This window comes from Amblyomma maculatum, chromosome 5 (genome assembly GCF_055883805.1).
Source record: "Amblyomma maculatum isolate TAMU_Amacu chromosome 5, ASM5588380v1, whole genome shotgun sequence".
Classification (NCBI taxonomy): Eukaryota; Metazoa; Arthropoda; class Arachnida; order Ixodida; family Ixodidae; genus Amblyomma; species Amblyomma maculatum.
Genome location: NC_139348.1, coordinates 133,666,741 through 133,685,311, shown reverse-complemented (window position 1 = coordinate 133,685,311; position 18,571 = coordinate 133,666,741). Strand labels below are relative to the sequence as shown.

The following is an 18,571-nucleotide window of genomic DNA, read 5'->3' as shown; positions in this document are numbered from 1 at the left end:
GGCATCCATAGGCGATTTGCAGGTTTGAAGCCACGCGCGCCACGCAGCGCGTCAGAGAGCCGTGCAGTCACAGCCGCAGCTGCGCTGCAAGATCTCGCCCAAAAGCCCAATTAAGGTAAACCCACTGCGTGCAAGAAAAAAAAAAATCAAGTTTGGATTTCATTTTAATAATTATTTTGTAATCATTTTTTTTGTGAAGAAAGGTTAGTGAGCTGTTGAGGAAGTTCAGATATAGTTCAGAGCATGTTCAGAGCGTTGTTCAGGGTAATCAGACATGAGGCTAGGTGCTCTCACCTCACCGGACGAATTTTTTTTTTGTGGTGGTATTTATGAATACGTTAAGGGCACGGCGCCAGCCAGGGTCGCATCCTTGTCCCTCTTAAAAAAAAACAAAAAAAAAAAAAACACTTATCATGCAGGGTTTCCGCAGGAGACAAGCCGCCCAGTAAGATGCGCATAAGCTCGTCAATGCTAACAGCGATGAGGCTTAGGAAATGCAAATCCCAAACGCTCGCGTGGCTGACCTTGCACACGTACTTCCCTCTAGTTCTGTTCTTCCGGACTATAGCCTGTTGGTACCGTCCATTCTCGATCCAAATGTTGGCCTGGATGGACCTCCTTTGTCTAGATCATCGCCCTTGCGGTGACTGCCACCACCTGCAGGCACTCTCGGTCACGCTCCTTCCTCCGCTGCTGTGCTAAGCCTAACGCCGGCGTAGTCGACAGAATTATGGCAATGTTCGAAAAATCGATGGTCCGCTCACCCAAAACTTGGTATTGTCAGACCCTTGTCATCTTCCTATCTTCGCTCGGTAATTTGAAGGTGGTTCAATGGAAGTTAGCATCGCAACGGACACTTTTGTAGGGAGCCGATGTGGACGCGTCTGACCTGTGCGTTCCGGCGAACGCGAATCTAACCGTTCTGAGCCGCTCATTACAGTGAGCCGCTTTGGCCATCTCTAGTTGAGGGCGTTCATTTGAAACAAACCATAATAATTGGTTCACAGGAAGTGAAAGGCGCAGTATCTGTCACACTGCTATGTGGACACCTGAACCGCACCGTAAGGAAGGGATGAAGGTGGGAGTGAAAGTGGAAAGAGAGAAAGAGGAGCCGTAGTGGAGAGCTACGGAGTAATTTCGACCACCTGGGTATCTTTAACGTGCGCTGACATCGCACAGCACACGAACTCCACTTCGTTTCGCCTCCATCGAAACGCAGCCGCCGAGGTCGGGTTCGAATCCGGGAACTCCGGACAGTAGTCGGGCGTCTTACCACTGTACCACACCGGCGGGGCAAACAAACCATACAAATTCAAATAGTACTATAGCCTCCTCTATTTTTTTGTGCCTGCCGGATGCGGCCGTCGACGCGACTCTGCTGCTACGCCACTTAGCGCCGAGTGGTGGCGCTAGTCACGTTGGGGTTCGTCTGCATTCGCCGCGGCTGCACCACGCAGTCGCTCCGTCGCGCGCGCGCGTATTTTGATCCTTATACACTCATGATTCACTCTCTTTGGCTCACACGTGCAAAAACGTAACCTTGCTGGCGTTCGTTATTGTGACAGCACTGCTTAGACGCTAAATTCATGCGTCAGGGACCCAAAAATCGGTGACGATCAACGCATGCGGTACCATCTGCTCCCTTCCAACGGTGAGCCAAGAATTGTTTTGTCTGGATAGCAATAATGTTATTTGTAGCCTGCCTAAATCTGCCTGTGGCGTACTCTGTCTATAATTCGATCAATATTAGTGGTCGCATTTTCTCAGACTGCCAGCCCTTAGTTTTGTTGTTGTGCTTGTGGTCGATGAACTTGTGCTTGCACGGAACTTTTAAGTATACGATTGTAATATCAATTAAAGCGCATTATTAAGCCGCTGACAGTTGCCTTGCAGGTACTTAATGGCATACTGCTGTGTGCCACGTTGCCGCTCAGGTGGGAAAAGCAAGATTCCAGAAATCTCGTTCCACGAAATTCCGGCGGACACGGCGCTACGGGAGCAGTGGTTGAAAGCCATACGGAGGGACAACTGGGTGCCGAACACAACCTCGAATTATTCAAGAGTGTGTAGCCGGCACTTCAAGGAAACCGGCTTTGCGGAGGGCAAACGGCGCCGCCTCAAGATAGTGCCCTTCTTGTTTCCAGAATACCATTCGTACATGAAGCCAAGACAGTTACATCAAAGGAGTACAGAAAGCATGGAAAAGGGCGTTTCCGAAAACCAATGAAAAGGAACCTGAGCCGGCTACAAAGCGGCAGATGTTCCAGGACGGTACAGAAGCAGAAATGTCAGAGGACAATTCTCAAGAGGCCAGCCCGTCTTATCCAGAAAGAGATGAACAGGCCAAACCTGAAAATGAAAAGGAAGCGCAGGAGGCTCCAAATAGTACACATGCGAATTTTTCACACCAAGCAATTCAAGTGAATGTTGGAGTGCCCAGCTCACTTGCAAATGAAAGAGCAAGATCGAAACGCAGAGAAAGGGATATCAAAAAACAGGTTGAAAAGCTTCGACGCACTGTAGACCACTACAAAACAGAGCTTGAAAAATTGAAAAATGATTGCAATTTGGGTAATCTGCAGTACATTCCTCAGCAGGCAGAAGAGAAGAATATTTCCGCTCTTTTTTTATGGGATCAAATTGTTCACTTTCGCCGCAAAAAAACAACTTGGACTGAAGACGCAGTGCGCCATTGCATCGTGCTGCGCCACCTCTCCACAAAAGCTTACGAGCACGCAAGGAGGGAGATGCTACTCAAGCTACCTAGCAGAGCTACCCTTTTGAATTACCTTGGGAGCAGCTCGGGTGAGACAGGTGCTATTGCTATTCGCGTGAATATTCATGCATGTACCCTTCAACATACGTTTCAGAATCAGCCAGCTTGGAAAAATTATTCGTGGACGCTATTACACTGGGCAGGAAATTCACAAAAAAATGCGGAACCTGCTTCACGAGCGGCGCGCGACCGTCAATGCGCCCTTGAAACTGTATGCGCAGCACCCGTACGTGAGTGGCGCCCTCACCACGATGAGTGGTTGCGTCGCGCAACTGCAGCGACGGCGCGCTCCCATTGTTCGCTCCGGGATCCGGCAGGCACAGAAAAAATAGAGGAGGCTATGATAGTACATATCAAGGCCAATATTTATCGATGGACATCACACATACCACGCCCTAACCTGCCTCCATCCGACGGGGAGACAGGCAGGATGCCGGTTGCCAAGACCAACGAGACCACCGATACAAATTCCACGGAGGGCTCCTTTCAAGGCGAATGAAAGACCGTAGTTTTGAGACTAATGAAGAAAAAAGCGAAAATAAAACGGGAGCGGCAGGTCAAGATTACCGAGAATATGACAGCAAACGCTCAAGCGGGGGAGACGGCGACGACTGCGCCGCCAGCCAAAATGGAAGCTGCGCAGGGCTGGGCAAGGTAGAGGGAATTTATTGTCTTCCACACACATAGGTACTTGTATATACACACACACGCACTGTAGTACATACATGGGAGGACAACGAAAGGCGCGATACTAGCAACAATCGCATATTAATAGTTATTCTGTGTTCATCAATACCTACAGAACACAAGCTCAAAAGGAATTACAATGAGAAACTTAATGACAGATGATTAAATCTTCCGTATGATTCGAGGTACGTAACAAAGGGGGGGAGGTATTAGTATGGCAAAGCTGGCATAACAAGCCTGCCGTCCCGAACGATGAAGAAACGGGTGTGCCAGCACTGCAGAAACCACGCCTCTCCATCTTTGTCCAGTTGACCAGAGAGATATACTTCCACAACAGAAGACGCAGTAGTTGCAGCGCTGGGTACATGGCCCTGGCTGGTTGTCTACGGACTTCAGCAAGGCAACACCTTTTCCACAGCACAAAATATACACAGACGACTACTAGCCGCGCAAAACATCTGCGTGGTGGCCTGGCGCCAGGGCCACCGTGCACGCAGAACATCCTTCTCACCAAGCGCCACATGACCAGCGCGACTGGGCATGCGTGCCTCATGATTTCCGTGCGGCCGCAGTTTGGGCATTGGTCATTCGGCACGACATGCCACATGGCGAGGCGTTCTCGCGTGGGTAACACGCCCCGTCGCCGGTGCCACTTGAAATCGCGGACCTCGGAAGGCACACGGCTCACCGCCCACTTGTTGACGGCCGTGCGGAGCTGGTCGTCGCGGTTTAGACGCGAGAAGGCAACCATCTCGCTGACTTGCATTGCGGGCACCTAAAAAATATTGAGGTCAGACAGGTCGCTGTCGACCGCTGTCTTAAAGCCTGCTACCGTTTGGTAGAACCTGTGAGGCCTTTCGGCCTGTGGGCCCAGGTACCGGTCTGCAGTAAAGGCCCGGCGAGCTGTGCTCAGCCAGTACTGTAACAGGGAGCGCCCCGGGTACAGCGGATCATTGAGCAGCGTGGCGACCAGTTTCGACGCGAGCACTCGGCCTACTGTGTTGACGCATGGCAGTCCGATGCCTCCCCTTTCCTGCGGTAGGTGAAGGAAACGGTGCGCGACAAGAGCTGTCCCGCCATCCCAGACAAACACCCCAAGGGAGGCGAGGCGACCTGCCGTTCGACGCGGAATCACCGCAACGCGCGAAACGTAGAGCGCGCATACGCCTTAGTCTTAACGACCCCGACTTCTGTCTGTACGGAAAGTGCAAAGTGGGCGGCCTCCGACATCGCACTTGTGGCACTTGCTACCACATCCTGCCACGTCCGCGGTGATACGCCGCTCGCATCGAAAAAGACTCCCAACACACGGACCGCGTCGACAAATGGAACACAAACTGGGAGAGGGTCCGCGAAAGAGCCAAATCGCAGCGCGCGGCTTTTACTGGCGTTCAACTGCGCTCCAGACAAATTGGAATATGTGTCAAAAACAGCAAGAAATGCGCCGAAGCTGCGGCCATCGCGTAAGAAAAGGGACAGATCGTCAGCGTAAGCTGAACCACGCCCGTTTCCTGCCCTAAAAGTGATTTCAAATACGATACCTATTAAGCCAGTTGGAAATCTAGCACACATCTAGACATAATGTCAAAGAGCCCTCATAGTTGCTCCAAGTAGTTTTGTGCCCGCTCTAAGAGAGAAACAATTCAACCTAAGCTAATGCGTCGAGTGTACACAAAAACCATAGCCTTTCTAGCAATGCCTAGAGTTATCATGGTTAGTACCTGATCGAGCGAAAACTCACGGGCATGACTCTGGCAGGTGATATAACCGAACACTGCATCATTGGTTTGCGTGAATTAACAGTAGAATTTCACCAAGTTGGGAGCTGCTCCCAACTCGCAGTTTTGACGAAGTGGGAGGATGGGACACGACCTTTGCCGCCTTATACAAACGTTCGTGGTGAGTCGAGTAGTGTACTCCCTTCCGTACTTGTATCTTTCCAAGGTGGAGGAAGAAAGAGCAAATTCACTAATCAGACAAGCCTATCAAACGGCCCTCAATTTCCCCAGACACACGTCGAATGCCCGTCTGCTTCTTATGTGAGTTCACAATACCCTAAATGAGCTTACCGAAGCCACTCGCATAGCACAAGTTGAACGCCTATCACCCACCTCAATGTGGAGGCATATCCTCTCTTCCATAGGCCTCAACCCTATAAGTTCCCTCAGACTCATGCACTACAGTTCAGTCCAGTCGTTCAGTCGTGTCCGACTCTTCGTGACCCTATAGACCATGCCACGCCACGCTTTCCAGTCTCTCACTATCTTCCTAACATCACATAACTTCATTTGCAGTGCCTCGAGGATGCCATCTAACCATCGCGTTCGCTACCTACCCCTTCTCCGGCGACCCTCAACCTTTCCCAACATCAAATCTTTCTCCAGCGACTCCTCTATTCTCATCAGATGACCAAAGTAGCTGAGCTTTAACTTTAGAATTTGACCCTCCAATGAGCTCTCCAAGTCCAAGGAACTCTCAAGAGTCTTCGCCAGCACCACAATTCAAACGCGTCAATTCTTCGGCGGTCAGCCTTTTTCACAGTCCAACTCTCGCATCCATACATCACAACTGGAAAGACCATAGCACGAGTTATACGGATCTTGGTTGGCAGACTAATGTCTCTGTTCTTTACTAGGCAGTCAAGGCTAACCATTCCTCTCTTTCCCAGAAGCAGGCGTCTCCTAATTTCATGGCTGCAGTCTCCTTCCGAGGTAATCTTGAAGCCCAAGAAGAGAAAATCTGTCACAGCTTGCACTTCTTGTCCATTGAGGCTCCAGGACTTGATAGGGCAAGAAGCCATGATCTTTGTCTTTTTAATGTTCAGTTTAAGCCCAAACTTCTCACTCTCTTCTTGTACGCGCATCAGAAGTCTCTTGAGTTCCATTTCACTTTCTGCCATTAAAGTGGTATCATCCGCATATTTAAGGTTGTTGATACGTTTTCCAGCAATCTTCACTCCAGCTGAAGACTCGTCCAGACCGGCCTTCCTCATGATGCACTCTGCATATAGGTTAAATAGGCAGGGCGACAGTATGCAGCCTTGCCTCACTCCTTTCTCGATCGGAAACCAATCAGTAAGACCATGCCCAGTTCTGACTGTGGCCTCTTGCCCTTCATACAGGTTCCTGAGGAGACAGATGAGGTGAATTGGAACTCCCATCTCTTGGAAAGCTTGCCACAATCTGCTGTGATCTATGCAGTCAAACGCTTTCGCGTAATCAATAAAGCAGAAGCAGATGGGTTTCTGGAACTCTCTTGCTTTTTCCATGATCTAGCGAAGGTCATGCACTACACCCCGGGGGCAATTCGATCTGTTTTAAGAACCCATCCACTCTAGAAAAATGTCCACCTGGTCCACCATCTAGCTCGGCGGGAAGCCAGAGCGGCGGCGCAGCACAAGCACTATCACGCAGATACCAGTGCAGTTTATGTGGACACCGCAGAGTATGCTATACTCATAAAGCCTATGCCTTGAGCATGGTTTCCAACATGCTTCATCCTATAGTTTCCGGTTCGATTAAAGCTCCATCCTAGTTAGAGGCAGAAGAAACCGCAATTGCTTTGGCAATCTCGTCAACCACTGTCACACTAATGATTCAAAAACAGCAATCCCCAATTTTGCACGAGGCAGGAATCACACGACTGCTTTAAAAATTCTCAATTTTATTCAACCCCTGACAAAATCAGTTGAACTCCTATGGCTACCTGCTCATGAGGGCAACCCTGGGAATGAAGCTGCCCACAGCACAGCCCGAGCGCACGTCACCCGAGCAGGGCCAGCTACAGACCCCGGCAGTGCACGCGAACGTCTGGTTACCTATAGAGCTTATTCGCGTGACGTCTTTGCAGCTTTACTGGCAACCACTGATTTAAAAAAAAAACTGATTTATTTATAGGAAGGGAAAGGCGTGGTAACTGTCTCACTTTATTTCTGTGGACACCGCAACCGCGCCGTAAGGGAAGGGAGGAAGATGGGAGTGAAAGTGGAAAGAGAGAAAGAGGAGCCGTAGTGGAGGGCTACGGAGTAATTTCGACCACTTGGGGATCTTTAACGTGCGCTGACATCGCACAGCACGCGACGCCTCTTCGTTTCGCCTCCATCGAAACGCAGCCGCCGAGGTCGGGTTGCGTATTTGGGTTTGCTCGGTACGGTGGCTCCGCCGCCCCCAGGAGCCGAGCAGCCTAGCGATTAGCGGCGCATGCTTTTTCAATGGGCGTCATGCTGGATGCGGCACTAGCTTGAGAAAGCCTATTCTACTACTACTACTATTGCTACTACTATTATTATTATTATTAGTAGTAGTAGTAGTAGTATAGAGGAAGACTCGTTTCACGAAGTTGGCAGTGAATTGTCTGTATGTAACGGGCGAATTATCTGGCTAAATATCTTCACAGTTTTAATTATTAATAATAGTAATTGATTCACAGAAAGGGAAAGGTGCAGTATCTGTCACACTTGTGTCTGTGGACACCTGAACCGCGCCGTAAGGGAAGGGATGAAGGTGGGAGTTAACGTGCAAAGAGAGAAAGAGGAGCCATAGTGGAGGGCTACGGGGTATTTGAGGTGTCCACAGACACAAGTGTGACAGATACTGCGCCTTTCCCTTCCTGTGAACCAATTATTATTATTATTATTATTATTATTATTATTATTATTAATTAAGACTGTGAAGATAATATTTAGCCAGTTAATTCGGCCGTTACCTACAGACAATTCAGTGCCAACTTCGTGAAACGAGTCTTCCTCTATACTACTACTACTACTACTACTACTAATAATAATAATAATATTAATAATAATCATTAGCAGATAAATATTACTTTGTGTATTATTATTATTATTTAGTAGTAGTAGTAGTAGTAGTAGTAGTAGTAGTAGTAGTAGTAGTAGTAGTAGTAGTAGTAGTAGCAGTAGTAGTAGTAGTAGTAGTAATAGCATTCTAGGCTCTCTCAAGCTAGTGCCGCGTCTAACATGACGCCCATTGAAAAAGCATGCGCCGCTAATCGCTAGGCTGCTCGGCTCCTGGGGGCGGTGGATGCTAGTCGGAACAGCCCGCTTTCTTCGTCTCTTCTGTCGTTTTGTCCCTTGCGGAGCCACCGTACCGAGCAAACCCAAATACGCGGCTCCGCAAGGGACAAAACGACAGAAGAGACGAAGAAAGCGGGCTGTTCCGATTAGCATCTACCGCCCCCAGGAGCCGAGCAGCCTAGCGATTAGCGGCGCATGCTTTTTCAATGGGCATCATGTTGGACGCGGCACTAGCTTGAGAAAGCCTATACTACTACTACTACTACTACTACTACTACTACTACTACTACTACTACTACTACTACTACTACTACTACTACTATTATTATTATTATTATTAGTAGTAGTAGTATAGAGGAAGACTCTTTTCACTAAGTTGGCACTGAATTGTCTGTAGGTAACGGCCAAATTAACTGGCTAATACCCTCTTTACACGGGCAGACTTAACCACGGTTAGCGTAACTACGGTTTATAGGGCTTAACCATGGTTAGCGCAAACTGTAGTTGCCCGCGCTTACACGCGGTTTGGGCTTGTCGGTTAGTGTGACGGAGGCCATCACGTGATCACTGCCCTTATTAATTTGTGATTGCACCTACAGTAATGTATCATTAAACAAGGTTACTTTAAAAAGCATAAATAAAAGAAAAAAAGGTTGTTTATCGCACTTCCACCTGCGGGGCTAAGTTTTGCTTGCGCATGAGGCAAACATTAGCGAAACGCAAAAAAAGCAGTCTTCAAACAATGGTTGCAGTTGGCTTTAGAGCCGTAGAAATAGCCACTTGTAGCTGTAGCCACTACTTTCCTGGGAGCGCTGCCGATTCTAGCCGCAGATTCCACCGGACTATTGTGATCGTACTCACGCTACTCACGCTGGTATCGCTATTCTTTGTGCCTCTTTACTGCAGTCGCAACGCGTGTACCTCGTTAGTGCGGTTACAGTTTGCAGTGTGGTCAAGTGCGGCGCCTGATTGCTTTTCTGTGGCCTGGATGTGCGGTATCTTGTCCCGTACTTTTCAGTGAGTCTAGCGCTGCGATGGCTTTAAGCAGACCTGTGGCGGACGTTGGGGATGACGCCGACGTTGAATTTTGGGCTGTCTTTGCAGCGCATCAGGCAGCTCTTCAACGCCTCCGCCTGCAGCAGCTTGCTCTTAGCGCCGACATCGGCATGCTGGAAGCAAAGAGCAGGCGTCATCGAAGGCGATCCAAACGCGTTTTGTTGGCGGCAATGCTACAAATCACGCGGGAGCGAGCTTTATGGATGTATCCGCGCCCAAACTCGTGGTATGAGACGACGCTGCCGCATCTTCCAGATAGCGGTTTCCGCGAAAATTTTCGGCTTAACCGCTCCACATTTCAGTACATTGTGGGCGTTTGTGAGGGAATGCGGCGGCAAGACACGAACATGCGAAAGGCTATACCTCTGGAAAAACGCGTGGCGATTGGCCTTTACCGCCTCTCAACGTCAGCTGAAGAGCGGACTGTCGCAAACCTTTTTGGCGTGAGCCCTGCCTCTGTCAACATCATTTTCAGAGAATTCTGTGCTGTGATTGTGCAGAACCTGGAGCCGCGATTTGTTGCCTTTCCGAAGTTAGACGAATTGCAAGAACATATGCGCCGGTTCGCTGCAATTTGCGGATTCCCTCAATGTGTTGGTGCTCTGGATGGCTGCCACATTGAGGTGTGCCCTCCAAAAGATGAGGCCACTGATTACTATAACTACAAGGGTTGGTATAGCACCATCTTACTCGCTGTGGTGGATCACAGTTATAAGTTTCTTTACACCAACTGTGGGAGTCCTGGAAGGAATAATGACTCTGCAGTATTTCAGACATCACGACTTCCACGTATTTTAGCCAGTGATTTGTTTCAGTTAGAAACAAAGGTAATTGAGGGAGTACAAGTAGGCCCAGTGCTCCTCGCTGACCAAGCGTTCCCCCTGCAGGGCCACATAATGAAGCCGTACCCCTTTCCTGGCTCAGCTGGGTCGCCTGAACAGACCTTCAACTACCATCTGTCAAGTGCCAGGCGTGTGGTGGAAAACGCTTTTGGACGTGTGAAGGCACGCTTCAGAATCTTGCTGAAGGGCCTTGAGTGCGATATTCACAACGTGAACAATGTGATCCGTGCTGCTTGTGTGCTGCAAAATATTTGTGAGCAGCTGAGTGATCAGTGTGATGCAGTTTGGCTGGGTGCGGTGCAAAGCGCAGACGAAAGGCGCCCGCAGCCGGTATGCACGAGTGCCCAAGCAAAGCCGTCAGGAATAGCTGTAAGGAATGCCCTGGCAAAGCACCTTGCAGTCAACTGAAACATTTGACATAAGTATGCTGTGAGCAGTCGACTCCGAATTATTACAGTTGTGGTGAATGGGCGAGGCTAACAACACAGCACCACTACCACAAACAACGTCACCTGATACTGTGCTTCTTTCTAGTTGGGCTTTCTACATTCGGCTAAGGTCGAATCATAATGCCACATGCAACCCCCCAAACCAGAATGGTTTGCGCAAGTGTGCATGCTCCGTTATGGCACCTCCTGATATGCTGAAAAAGTTGTGTAGTTTGTTTTATGCCTATCTACAACTGGATGGCTGAATGAACTGCAAATATTTTAGCTGGGTCAACTAATATATATTTCATTATGGGTCACACAAATGTGCTTAGCATGAATACAGTCTTCTTCTGAATGCACTTTAACGCAAGATATCTGCTGTAGCATCACTGAATTTGTTTTATTGTTTGCTTTTCTCCAACTTTAGCATTTCCACATTTCTTGGACTCTGGTTCAATTCGTCATATTTTGTTATCACAGGTCGGCTTCTCATGAATATTCTGTTCCTTCCAAGGCAATTATCTGAGGTACTGGCTTTGTACAACCTGCGGCCCTTTTTTTATCACACTTTTCATCAATGTTCAGTTTGTACTTGGTTGGACAGTTGCATAATGACCTTCTTTTAACGTTACCTAATCCTTGGCATGTCTTTTCTGGTATATTATTGTTCGCCTTCTGCCACGTTTTTCATATGTCACCTTTATTATTATAGGTTGGAGCAGATATGCTGCATTGGGCAAAACCATTCTTACACACTGACACACCAGGAGTTATGCCAGGCTGGAATTGAGCCTTTCAAAGTATGCTTTGGATGTCTAAAAACGCTGTTTGATTCTGGCTTTATTTTTTTTTGACAGTACACTCCAGAGTCTATGTTTGCCTTGTTTGCTACCGTATGGCTCGATGAACTAGCAGTTGCAAAAGCTTAGGCTAGTTGAGGTTTAGTTTTGTTCCGTGCTGCATAGATGTGCTCAAGATGAATACATAGGCAGTTCTGCTGCGTAGCAGCTAGACAGATCTGCAGGGGTCTGCTCTGTTTATATTGAGGATGAGAGGAAGGTGGTGGCTGCAGGTCGGCGCACAAGGATGTCTGCTCGAGATTGCTTTCCTCACATTACAGCAGATCTGATGCATTGCAGACATAGCTGATGCCATTTAAGAGTTCCTTTAACGACTCGAGTTTCGGCTGCTACAGCCATTCTGCCACTGCACCCTTCATTTGGCCATTTCAACTCCTTGTCTCTTGTGCTGAGCTGCCATTAACATCCTTCTGTTGGTGTCTCTGTGATCGTGTTGTATTTCATGTTAGACATCAGACAATGCGTGCCTGCGGCAAACAGTTTTTCTTCAAATGGACCTAAAGCTTCCTATAGCCACGTGATGTTTCGATGGGTGGTGCACTGCTTGCACACAGATGGTGACAATGCATGTGCATATTCAGATGGTGACATTGTTGGCATAGGCCGTCAATTGTACGCCTTAAAACTGGACGAGACTATGATTTATTCTGTTCACAACTACCGTTCTGTGGAGAATTATGTTGCCAATCTTGTACTGCCTTTTTTTTTTCAAATCTGAGGCGCCACGTGAGAGACTGTTTGCACTCCTCTGGAGCCTTATTTTTAGCCAGCTGTTTTGCCCTTTCCTGGAGTTGCCGTGATGGCTCCCTCTTTCCTCCGTCAATTGTGGTAGTAAATTTGACAGTGCAGCCTATGACGATGGAGTGGAGTGTGTTGTGCAGCAGGGCACGGAGATACTATCTGGGACACCTTGCAAACATGCTACAGTACTTGATCCTTGTAACAACTTGAATGTCTTCAGCCATATGTTTTTAGTCTTGTATTTTTAGTCCGGCCTCCAGTAAAATGCAGTGGGAAAGTTCTATCATTGTGTACTGTTTAAGGAGATTGTTTTATTTTTGTGTTACTTGCCACAATTTATTGTTGTGAATGATTCTCCTAATGAAGAGCCATTATTATCAGTACACAACTGTATACTCCTTGCTGTTACCTGGCATTTGGGGAATGGTTCTAGCATCATCATGACATGGTTTGCTCAAATTTATTCCAGTAGAAGCTCAGTAGCTTCCTTCAAGTTCAATTTTTGTTGACTTACACAACATGCGCATAATTATTGTTCCATAACAATACCTCTCGTATGCTTCTGCAATCTGTAAATCAAGAGCACGGGTCCTAACTAAACTGCAGTAAATCTCGTCCACTATATCAACATTCTTGGCTTCTTAATTGGCTTTTGCTGTAAACAGTACTTTGAAGGAAGCGTGATGTAATAAATATGTTTGCAATGAACCACCAGCAAGCAACATACATTACACCTGCATGATTTTGTGACAAAACTAATTTGCCATTTTTAAACTCCCTAATCTCAGCTTCAACACACACTTGCCGTAAAGGAAGCCCATTGGGCTGGAAAACAAATGAAAGCCATGTAGCAGATATTAATCAGTGCACAGGCTACTGCTTTTCTGTGGTGAGGCATGTGGAAGAATACTCTAAGATTAAAAGTTTTAATCTGTAGCGACGCGCGTTGTCAGTGTCAGCTGCATATCGAAAAAGACAAGGTGGCCCCAGCACGTGTTACGGAGAACGCTCTGGAACTTTCATCTCTCCAGATCGCTCCTCCTGGATGAAACAAAATGCTGAACTGTGAACTCGTCTTTTATTCCACCTGTAGAAAAACACAGTTTCAGAAGGGAAACACTACTGGGTAGGAAAGTTTGTGACAGATAAATGGGTTGCCGTGTTATATATTACTAAGCAGTACTCTAAATCTGTAGAAATGGGTGCAGGTACCGTTATGCCTTTTAAGACGTGCACCTTTCCGTGATAGGACATGCGTCACGAAAAGATGTGAAAGTCAAATAAAAGGAGGAATCTTTGAATTGCTGGACATTCACCAGCTAGGCCAGCCTGCTTGAGAAAGAAATACAAAATTACGAGACTGTACAACTTCTGCTTAATGTATGCAGCAAATATGCTCTCTTTGTTCTTGGACTGTAATAGTTTTCTTCAAGCACTGCCAACCAAAATCTTTTCTTGCCGTGTATATTGTGTCACAGACTTAAGGATGATTTGGTAAGCACTTCTGAGCTGGAGTAGTAGCCTATTTGAACTACTTGAGCATAGTTACAAAAGTAATTTCTCAAAAGGTTTATGATATTACAACCCATGACTGTACAAGTGTTCTCTTGCTTGTATTTTGCTGTTTTCTCTACTTTAAATGGTCTAAGAACAATCATATGGTGGAAGGTTGAGTTTGTTGGTCATACATGATAGAAAAATCAGCAGAGCAAATGACACACAAGAAACACAGAGGACTATGCTGAACCGACAACTATATCATTCAAGACCCATGCACCTTCTTCACTTCATCCCTGCAGCTAACTTTTTTTATCTTTCTGCCGGTAAACCCAGAAAATCCATTTCCTTTTTCAATACTACCGAAGGTGTACTGATGAATTGATCACCAGAGTTCTTTGAAAGCTACAGTGATGTTATTGGTTACATGCACCCACTCCTTATTCACTCGCTACTCTTGTAGTGCATATGTATGCTTAGTGGTTAGAATTTGCATCTGGAAAATGTCATTGACCTCATCACATTATATCATGCACCGCAAACCAACAAAAAATGGGAGTTCATGATTCATCTTCATTCATTTGGTCAGTTTTCTTTATTTTCTTTAGACGTTAGGTACTTATCCAGCAGCCGAACCATACTGGCATTAATATCGTTACCCTCTTGGGTGAGGCGTACCATTTTTTTTCTCAGTTTATGGGCTCTTTTTTCGGCTTTTTCTGCTTTCGCAGAATCATCTTTGTGCAGAGCAAGCAGCTGCTGCACTGCTGATGAAGTCTCCCGCTTCCTTCTGCTTCTCTCACCACCTCTTCTGTAGCTGCCAATATTGGTTTGGCTGCTGCTTGCGGTACCACTTCCTCCGGGTAGTACACCAAGCACTGCAACAGTAGTGCTGCTAGTGTGTGGTGTTCCAGCGAAGACTTGGGGGTCCGGAGTGTCTCCGAGGGGCCAATCTTCCCCTGTCGCGAGCACCTCGGCATTTTCTGGTGCCTCAGTGGTGACTGGCAGCTGCATATGACCAAGTATAGCATATAGCATTCGTTATCTTCACAGGGGGTTAGTTGACTTAATGGCAAGCAATCATCAGCTGCCCTGGACTATGCCGACCAAAACAAAAAAGGTACAGTTCGAAAACTTATCTGCACATAACTGCACAGCTATATTAGTGAAAAACTCAACAATACAGTCTCGTAAGCTGATAATTCAAAAACAGTAATGAATAGTATGTTTAAAATGAGTGAGACACTGAGTGTGCTGTTTGTAATATACAACCTTAACAGCGGGCCATACCAATTACAAAAAGTAGATAGAGAAATGAGAACTATAGTATGGCACTGTGGTTGTACTTTTACAACCCATGACTCTACAAGTGTTCTCTAATATTTGCAGCTGGCATCCCTTGTACGGTGTTCTGTACACAGTATTCTGAACATTTAAAAAATCAGTAGTGAAGGAATAATGCCGTGATTGAATTGTCTAATAATGGTAATGTTAGAAGTTACAAGTCACCTCCAAATTTTCCTCGACCCGCCCATCATCATTGATGGGGAGGCTACCGAGGAAACTGTGCAGCTGCCAGTAAAACAGCCACGAGACACCAGGTGAACCAGTTGATGTCCCGGTTCGTCTCAGCTGCCTGGAAAGATGGAAATGATTTGAACATTAAATGTGCTCTTATAGAAAATATATCTACACTTGATCTGAGCAATTCTCTTGAAGCCATCAAGCTTCTCTGTGAACACTGGGACTTTGACTAATACTACATAACTTGGCAGGTACTGGTAAAAATATGACTTTACTCTACCAGTTGGAGCTTTGCTAGTGGTTGATTCAGCTGATAGCGTTCTAGCAATATCTGCGCAGTAGGCCAACGAGGCCGCGAACAGTCTTATATGAAAAATCAATCGAGAAATTTGCTTAAAGCCAGAAGCACTCCATAGCGATAAATTGAGAAAGACGAAGCCTGCATGTAGAGCGGCGCATGCACGCGGACACGAACGAAACGTATAAAAAAAAAAAAAAAAAGAAAGCGAACGAGCTCGCGCTGCATTTTCGTGCAACGTACGCTCCTTCTTCCGCGAGGCATCGGACGCTCATGAGGTAAACAATATGACGCAGAAGCAAACGAAGGCAAAAAAAAAAAAAAAGAACGAGCTCGCACTGCGTTTTGCCTGCAACATACGCTGCTCCTGCGGCGAGGCCTCGGACGCTCGCGAGGTAAATACGCGCCGACGGCGAAAGGGAATTGCAAGTTGCTGAATGTAATGCTGCCGCACATGTGGGGTGGCGACACACTATGAAAACAGCGCTGAAAAAGCAGTGCAATAAAGGTAAAGGTCGCACTTACCGGTATTTCTTATTCAAGTTGTCCATCTTCTGCTTAACCTGCTTGGCCGAGTATGGGCCTTCACCCGCAGGTAGCCCGGCGTTTAGCTCTGCTGCAATAGCAGCATATATACGCGCATTGCGCGTATTTCCCCGCAAAGCTGGTAGCTGGTCCTCCCAGATGGTGATCAAAGCCGCTGTGGTTGCGTCAGGCCAGTTCACACGCCTCTGGGAGGACGATTCCTGGGACGCTGCCTCCGCCATGCCTTCCGTGGGAGCCGCCATTTTGTCAGTTTGCTCTAAACGGAGGTTAGCCAGCTCGGTTTAGGTAACCATGGTTAGTGGCGTAACTACGGTTTGGCTTGCCGTGTGAGCGTGGCTAACTATAGTTATGTGTAACCGCAGTTTACTTAACCATGGTTAAAAGTGCCCGTGTAAATGCGGTATAAATGTTATCTTCACAGTTTTAATTTTAATGATAATAATATTAATTGGTTCACAGGAGGGGAAAGGCGCAGTATCTGTCACACTTGTGTCTGTGGACACCAATTACAGACACGAGGGAGGAAGAGAGAAAGAGGAGCCGTAGCGGAGGGCTACGGAAAGTTCAGGTGTCCACAGACACAAGTGTGACAGATACTGCGCCTTTCCCTTCCTGTGAACCAATTATTATTATCATTATTAATTAAAACTGTGAAGATAATATTTAGCCACTTAATTCGGCCGTTAACTAGACAATTCAGTGCCAGCTTCGTGAAACGAGTCTTCCTCTATACTACTAATAATGATAATAATAATATTATAATAATAATTAGCAGAGAAATATTACTGTTTATATTATTATTAATATTATTTAGTAGTAGTAGTAGTAGTAGTAGTAGCAGTAGTATTATTATAGGCTCTCTCAAGGTAGTGCCGCGTCCGACATGACGCCCATTGAAAAAGCATGCGCCGCTAATCGCTAGACTGCTCGGCTCTTGGGGGCGGTAGATGCTAGTCGGAACAGCCCGCTTTCTTTGTCTCTTCTGTCGTTTTGTTCTTTTGCGGAGCCACCGTACCGAGCAAACCCAAGTACGCGGTCGGGTTCGAACCCGGGTACTCCGGCACAGTAGTCGGGCGTCTTACCACTGCACCACCCCGGCGGGGCCACCTCCGCTGCCTCGTGCGGACTATTTTCTCTTCCCTGATTGATTGATTTATAGGAAGAGAAAGGCGCGGTAACTGTCTCACTTGTTTGCTGTGGACACCGCAACCGCGCCGTAAGGGAAGGGAGGAAGGTGGGAGTGAAAGTGGAAAGAGAGAGAGAGAGAGAGGAGCCGTAGTGGAGGGCTACGGAGTAATTTGGACCACCTGGGGATCTTTAACGTGCGCTGACATCGCACAGCACATGGACACCTCTTCGTTTCGCCTCCATCGAAACAGAGCCACTCTTCCTTTCGCTGCCTCGTGCGGACAGAAGAGAAAATAGACATGAAAGAAAAAGAAGAGGGAGAGAAAGACGCGCGCCGCAACAAAAGCCGTCGTCCACCACAAAAGGGGTGGCGGGTGCAATGACGGCCTACAACAGATAAAAATTCGGTGGCAGGCTAGCCCCCGCCGCAAGCGGCGGTAACCAACCTGCCCCAGCCCTACGGGGCTGTGACTAGGGCGCCTCGATGTAGCGCGCCGCCGTATCGAGGCACCCTAGCTGTGACGGTAGGTCAACGCCGTTTGTGGCAGGGGCTAGCCAGCCACCGAATTTCATCTGTTGTAGGTCGTCATTGCACCCGTCACTGTTTCGGTGGTGGACGACGGCTGTTGTTGCGGCGCGCGTCTTTCTCTCCCTCTTCTTTTTTCTTTCTTCTCTATTTTCTCTTCTGTCCGCACGAGGCAGCGGAGGTGGCTCAGCTACAGAGCTAGTAGCATGCCCGGGCATTTTCTTTTCTTTCTTCCTACAGCCACAGCAACAACAACGCTGACATCGCACAGCACGCGGACGCCTCTCCGTTTCGCCTTCATTGAAACGCAGCCGCCGCGGTCGGTAGCCGGGTACTCCGGCACAGTAGTCGGGCGTCTTACCACTGCACCACACTGGCGGGGCAAATGCAATTCTCTCCGGAAACTGATTCAACTGATTCATTTAAACATTCGGTGATGCAGCTGTTTCTGGGGCAAATATTTTTGCCTAAAACTTGTCGCGCAAGCGTTCGAATCTGCTTGAGATCGATCACAGTTTTCATAGTTGCACCTTGCGACAGACATCGATTGAGAGTTGAACCGTCAGCCAAGCAAAAGTGTCTGTAGTGGCGGATCAGATTATATGGCGTTTATATAGGAAGCGGATATGC

The 18,571-nt window shown here is 47.4% G+C and overlaps 1 protein-coding gene across 1 annotated transcript; it reads left to right on the top strand.

The window, feature by feature from the left end:
• The first annotated feature begins 9,526 nt into the window (after positions 1-9,526).
• Positions 9,527-10,798, top strand: LOC146189609 (uncharacterized). Its single transcript, XM_084605306.1, has one exon. It carries the CDS (start codon positions 9,527-9,529, stop codon positions 10,796-10,798), a length of 1,272 nt encoding a protein of 423 aa, XP_084461432.1.
• The last annotated feature ends 7,773 nt before the right edge of the window (positions 10,799-18,571 follow it).